The sequence below is a fragment of the Poecilia latipinna genome, unplaced genomic scaffold (assembly GCF_001443285.1).
Source record: "Poecilia latipinna isolate Pla-1442-1.1 unplaced genomic scaffold, P_latipinna-1.0 Scaffold1631, whole genome shotgun sequence".
In the NCBI taxonomy this organism is placed as follows: domain Eukaryota; kingdom Metazoa; phylum Chordata; class Actinopteri; order Cyprinodontiformes; family Poeciliidae; genus Poecilia; species Poecilia latipinna.
In genome coordinates this window covers 1-6,491 of record NW_015114247.1, presented here as the reverse complement: position 1 = coordinate 6,491, position 6,491 = coordinate 1, and the positions used below count along the sequence as shown (strand labels likewise).

At 42.5% G+C, this 6,491-nt stretch overlaps 1 protein-coding gene across 2 annotated transcripts; it reads right to left on the bottom strand.

Annotated features, from left to right (window-relative positions):
* Positions 1-236: 236 nt before the first annotated feature.
* LOC106964169 (Golgi reassembly-stacking protein 2-like) lies at positions 237-5,213 on the bottom strand. 2 transcript variants are annotated; one of them, XM_015059507.1, is made up of 10 exons: positions 5,032-5,213; positions 4,275-4,355; positions 3,339-3,542; positions 3,169-3,255; positions 2,938-3,068; positions 2,717-2,849; positions 1,688-1,790; positions 1,491-1,598; positions 925-1,053; positions 237-806 (listed from the first exon to the last, which is right to left on the bottom strand). In XM_015059507.1, the coding sequence occupies exons 1-10, from the start codon at positions 5,092-5,094 to the stop codon at positions 577-579; spliced, it is 1,269 nt and encodes a 422-aa protein (XP_014914993.1). In that variant the 5' UTR covers positions 5,095-5,213; the 3' UTR covers positions 237-576. The 2 variants fall into 2 exon arrangements, with proteins under 2 accessions (XP_014914993.1, XP_014914994.1); XM_015059508.1 differs by having other exon boundaries at positions 1,703-1,790.
* Between the last annotated feature and the right edge of the window lie 1,278 nt (positions 5,214-6,491).

The window sequence follows — 6,491 nt, the reverse complement described above, 5'->3', positions numbered from 1 at the left end:
TCTGGAAAACTCCAGAATTAGTAATTCAATCAGTCTGAAGGTGTGGTGTGGGGGGTTTGTTAGCTACTAATAAAAAGGTTGCAGAATGGAGCTGGAAAACAGGGCAACATAAACATGTTTATAGTTGTGTGGATTTTTTTTAATACAGCAGTGCAGGAGTTAGTCATCCCACTTCATAGTCAAAAGAAATTCTGCTCATCATCCAGCCCCATTAACATGTAATGGTTATATTAAGGAAAGGGGGGTTGGCAAGGGCAAACCAGTTAGGAAAAAGTGAAAAAAAAAAAACAAACAAAAAAAACTATTTACTGCAGAAGTGTGAAGCAATCTTCTCTGTACAGTAGCTTTGACAAGCTGCAGTTCTACCAGTTCTGCTGAAAGACAATCCGTCAACACAGACACGTCGGACTGATCTAGAACCATCATCCCGTCTCTTTGCCTCCGCTCTAACTGGGGCGTCGGCCATTGTTGCGTCTCGCTGCCTGCTCTCTCCTGGCCAAATAAATAGAAAAACCACAGAAAGACAGATGGGAGAAAGAGAGAAGAACCGGCTGCGTTAAAAGCTTGGCGGCGACATTACGACGGTGGTAGTGTTGTATCCGTGGGGGCCGAGGGTTCTGTGGCGTCGGCCTCTGTGGTGGCGATGGCGGCCGGGACGGTTGCGGGCATCGCCGTGACCGTGACAGAGGCGGCGGGGGCGGCGACGCTAGAGGGGGGCACGAAGGGCAGAGGGGGGTTGGGGAGCAGCGGAGGGAACTGACCCAGACCTGGTAGGGACAGGGGGGGCAGCTGAGCCAGAGGGGGCACTGTCAAAGATATTTTTTAAAATAACTTTAATTAGTTCAGATTTGTTTAGAATTAAAATAATTTAATTAAAAAAAAAGAGAGACCAAACAGAGAGCCTGGTTTTTCCTGTAAACTCACCTGTCGTTCCTGCGGCTGTAGGTATGGAGCTGGAGGTTGCCAGGGAGACGGCGCTGAGGTCTGGGAGCGGCAGGTTCAGGTTGGGGAGGTTGGGGAGTGGAGGCAGCCCTCCTGGGAGAGGCATGAGACCTGAAGACGGATACATCACATTCCTCCGTTACTCACACTGGCTGGGTTTACATTACAAATGTGCATAAATCTTTGTCAATATTCTGTTAATATCACAAAAAGATAACTTCACAATTGTGATGTTTCATCCAAGCAAATTAAAATCACTCGAGTCAACGACTAGTCGTTAAAAATCATTGGCAGCGACACAAACTACTTCCTGTCATTGTCGTCTTCATGGTTTTTGCCAGTAGTAACATCCGGCTGTTGATCACCCGATTTGTGTGATGCGCAAAAAAAAAAAAAAAAAAAAAAAATTTCCCCCCATCAGTTTTGCAAAATACATCTATTTTATTACGGCCTAAAACCCAACTCATCCTAGTGCAGAAACTTTGAAAACCGTGAGCTTTTTCTAAATTGGTGTTTCAGATAAACAAATTTGCTTTCGATCATCTTACCTGGTAGCGTTGTGGCTGGGCTAAAACCGGCGGCAGCAGGATTCAGTGGAGGGAGGGGAGAGAAGGAGGAGCTGGAGGTGGAGGGGAGGAGAGGGACTGTGGGCAAGCCTGGAGGAAGAGAGGAACACGGAATATCAGGAACCAAAATGCAGAGTGGACCAAATACCCAGCTGGCTAAGTGAAAACAAAGACGATACCCGTCTGCAGCTCACTGGGCATGGTGGGCGGAGCAGAGCTGATGGACAGGCCGGATGAGACGACAGGCGTGGAGGAAGGAGGAGTTACAGCAGAGAGCTGGACCTAAGCAGGAAATGGAGGAAAGTCAGATTTATTTGAATAGCACATTTGTAAGATGGGTTTTTTAGGGCAGTTGGAGACAGAAAAAAAAAAAGGGGGAGAATAAATTTCCATCAAAAACTTGGAAATTTTGAGATCTCAGAAACTTTCTAGAAAAAGTCAGAAGCATTGCTATGAAAAGAAAAGTCCAATTCAATTAAAATTGGAAAATTTCTGACTTCCAAAAGTCAAAAATTTTCAGCTTTTCAAACTCAGAAATGTCCTTGTTTTTCTAGAAAATTCCTGAAGTTAATCTCAAAATTCAGAGTTTTTTGGGAGAAATGTCCTCTTCCCCCCTCCCCCATGCCCCGTCTATAACGACCCTAACAGGTCATTGTAGATTTGAGAAACAAGCAAACATTTAATTTCGTCAAATACCATCATTGAAATCGTCACTCAAATATACAACAAATATATTCATCAATGTTCCAGTTGTCATGAATCAAAGGCCACAGGTGAGAATTTAGCCTTGACTGAAAGGAAGTCGGGGTTTTGGCATCTTTGCAGTTTGTTCCAGATTTGTGGGGCACAGTTAAGGAAAAGATTCATCAGGAAAACAGAAAATGTCCCTCAAATTCACAATAAATGTCGGATTTTTTTATTAGTACTGGAGTCTGTTTCAGTATTCTTTCTCCCTGCAGTTCACTAAAAATAGGTGATTTTTTTAAGCTACAGTCCATTTCAGAAGTACTCAAATCTCTTAAACATTGAACATTACCACCAACTTCTATCCATCTTACTGGAACAGTATTCAACGTCAATGTCTGGTTGTCACAGAAAAAAGCTCAAGTGGGACGAATACTTTTGGAAAACCGTTCATATTCAATCAGCTGTGTGGCTATTCTGAGTTGCTGCCTGTAAGAACTGAACCATATGAGAACCGTTCTCACCTCTGTGAATCCGTCTTTCAGGGGACTGACCGACTCTGTAGAAGAGTTTGCAGGGAAGCTGATCTTCTTCCCTTCCTCAAAAGGACGGGTGGGAATCCTGTGGAGGTATCCGTAGCCGATCCCGCATCCAAGGCTAGAGAGATCGGGGAAAACGAAGTCAAGGTAGACTGAGATCTTAACAGGAAGTGGAACGTTGAGGTGACTTTGTGTGTGTTTTGTACCTGCCCTCGCCTCCCCAGGAACCGTTGGGCGTTATGACCACCTCCCTGCAGTTGTCTGTGTCTGTGTTGTAGACGTAGAGCTTCAGGCCCTTTCCCTCGTGGCTCTCTATCAGAGAGAACAGGTCCTCTGACTAAAGATGGCCATGGAAACACAAAGATATCAGACGAAGCGTAAAAACAGAAGCAAAGGTCAACCAATGGCTACGAGAACTTTAAGAACCGACAGCCAACCTCATTCATGACAGTGTCGGCTCCGATAATGTAGTCGGTGTGCGGCCGCAGGCCGGCGAGGGCCGCCGGGGAGTTGGGCTCCACTTCCTGTTTCAGACAGTAAGACCACTTTGTTGGATTGCATCGGCTCGGACGATGATACGCACCCGGGTGTTTCCGCGGCTACCTACCAAGACGTGCCACACGTTCTCGTTGGCCCCTTCGAAGCTGCAGAAGCGGATGGACACCCCGAGCAAACCCTGGCCTCCCCACAGGTTGCTGGGAGTCACCGTGGTCTCCCGCAGCTCCAGGGTCTTTGACGAGTACACCAGCATCTTTACTGGTTTCTCCACATTGGCTTTGAGCAAGTCCTTCAAGGTGTCGTTGTCTTTGTTCTGGAGGGAAATGAGACGAAGGTGAAGGAAGGTAGACAAATGAGTGAATGAGACTTTCACGGGGAGAACATCCTAAGTTTTGGAGACAAAAAAGGGGTAAACTAGACAAACATTTAATGTAACATTGGGTATAAAACTATAAATGTGCTATTGGTGTGAACATAACGCGACTAAAAGAACTAAACTACCGAGAAAGACATTCAATACGACTTGACGCGGAGCGCTCCTTCTCGCCCATTTCTTAGTCCTGGTTCTCTTCACAGACTGCTTCCATGCGTTTTATTACATCTGAAAGTAACTGAGACTCACGCAGTTTAACTACATGCACCGTGTTTGCATGCGTTTTATTGTGTCTTGCAAGCTCATGTGAACTAAACACCTGTAAGAGCGTATGACATATGAAAATAAAGACTACTGCTACACCTCAGCTGCAGCAGCAGCACACAAATAAACATATTTGAAGGAGGAATTTGATTGTAAGTATGCACAAAACATCCTCAAAAGAAATCTGACCACTTGCCTTTTGTGCCAGAGGCAGATTGTTTTTGAACGGCGGTTTTCTTTAAATTTACAACAGCAAACCAGCTAGGAAAAAAAATGACCATAATACACCGAGCTACAAGTAAAACGCTGTAACAAATGCAAATAGCACAGAGAAATCTCCCTATTGAATTTTGAGTTTATCATGACTGAAAATTTGTTCTGCAGGACGCGATGAGTTCAGCTTCTTACCAATCTGTTGTTGTTGATGGAGACGATGAAGTCAAAGAAAGGCTCCAGTCCTGCCCGATGACCTGGTGAGTTCTCCTGAACCTGTGGCGAACATGACGGACAAACTTAGAGTCTGGATGAACCGCAACTCACACACTTTAAAAAAAAAAAAAAAAAAAAAAAGGAACAAATCCTTTAGTTTTGTCAGATCAAAATTGACGAAAAACAAGTCTGTCAAGTGGGACTTTCGTTTAGAGGCCAAGCTCTTAAATTGTTGTTGTGAATGTTTATGAAGTATGCGACAAGTTATTGGCTGTCCTTCTGTTTGGGCTAATCCAACTCAAGAGTGTCCATAACTCAATTTTAATGAGCTAAATTGAGGTGCACGGCTTTAACTGCGAAGTTATGTTTCACATTTGGCGAAAGACTAAAAGTCCACGGAGCTAAGAATGCAACGTCCGATAATGGATGCAGACTCAAACGCAGCTGTCATTCCTCTCCGGAGCTTTAGCTGCCTCCAGCCCTGCTGATGCCCAGTTTCCGGCTGGAATACCTACTAAAGATTACCTGGAGACATCCAAATGAACGCTCCAGACCACACCAGACACTTACACGACTCTAAAACACACGGCAATCCCTTAACATGATATTGTGTTTTCCAAACGGAGGCCGCAGAGACGGACCCCGGCCTCTCATCAGTACTCCAAGCCAGAAACTCTCTCCCTTCTACCCGGATGCTAAGCTAACAGCTAGCAGGCTATAGGTGATTCAAACTCACCCGGAGGACGTGGTAACCCTCTGAGCCTCCACCTGGTATCTCCACGCTCTGAGATGCTCCCATGCTTTGTGTTTTAGGGGCTTTACGGGGATCTTCTAACGGACAGTTCCCCGGCGGAGGTAAGAAACCTAAACACTTCCACACACCGGGTACACGTCGCCAAATCACTAGCCTTGTAATGCGCAGGCGCTGTTACGTGGCAGGAAATAACGCCCTTTTCTGAAAATTTCAAATATGTTCATAGTTAAAATAAAATCGGAAATAAGTTTTAAAAAGCGCCTTGGAGAAATCTGTGAGTATGGAAAAGTGGACTGTAAATGAGGTCATTTTATTTAGTAAATTAATTTTATGTCAATTTTCAAATGGCAACTGTGACTTTTGTAAATTACAGAAAATATAATACATAAAATCTTACATATATTATTTTTTTGAAATGTGTATTTATTTTATAGCTCCTCAATGAACGTAAACTAAACAGTTCTGTCTGTTTGAAGACCAAAAACAATATATTTTTTGCTGTCAAGCTATTTCTAAAGTTTGCTTTAGATAAGCAGTGTCGAAACTTGGGCCAAAATGGTTACCTCGAAAGTATTCATATGTCACAAAATATACTCATAAAAATAACTGTGACTTTTTTAATCTTTTAATTGTTTTATTGAAGTGTTCAACAATAAACTAAGCTAGTAATATTTTAATTAAAGAAATAAATTAGGCTGGATTAGTTAGAAAAGGAGGTGTAAATTCTTCTAGATCCAGAACTTAGCCTTACCAATTATGGACTTTTGAAGCTAACTGTGTGAGTATGACTCACAAATGTTGGTTGAGACATAATTCCTCTCACACTAATGATAATGTTAGATTTGTTTTGATAACTCTCTGGTGGATGAAGTGTGAATTACACTTGGTTCAGTAAAACAGACGTGTACATTTGGGCAGACTGCAATTTTTTATTTACTGAATTTTGCTGATAAATTCATCAAATAATCTTTATCCCAAGCCATGTTGTGCAATAGAAAAGTGTGTTTAGGCTTACTAGTGTCTTCTGTACATGATGTAAGTAGACAACACGTGAGCAAAGCTCTGTGCTTGTGTTTTTGATTATGCAAAATGGAATAAATGTAATATAATGTACTTTTTACTTAAACACTGGATAAAAGCTCCTGAGACAGAGTTGTAAAAGTATGTTTAAGTATTTAAATGTATTTGAAACACTGCAAGATAAACAGAAAAAACATTACTTTAAAAATATATGTTGAAATTGAATTTCTTACACTGATTTCACGTTGCAAAATAGGCGCTAGGAGAGTCATGGGACTGTGCAGCAACAGATATTTAGCTGTATTTGAAAACACTGTAATGATGAAAAAGGAACAGCTGGTCAAAAACATCTTTTGACGAGGCCTGTCACGATAACAAATTTAGCTGAGCGATTAATTGTCTCAAAAATTATTGCGATAAAC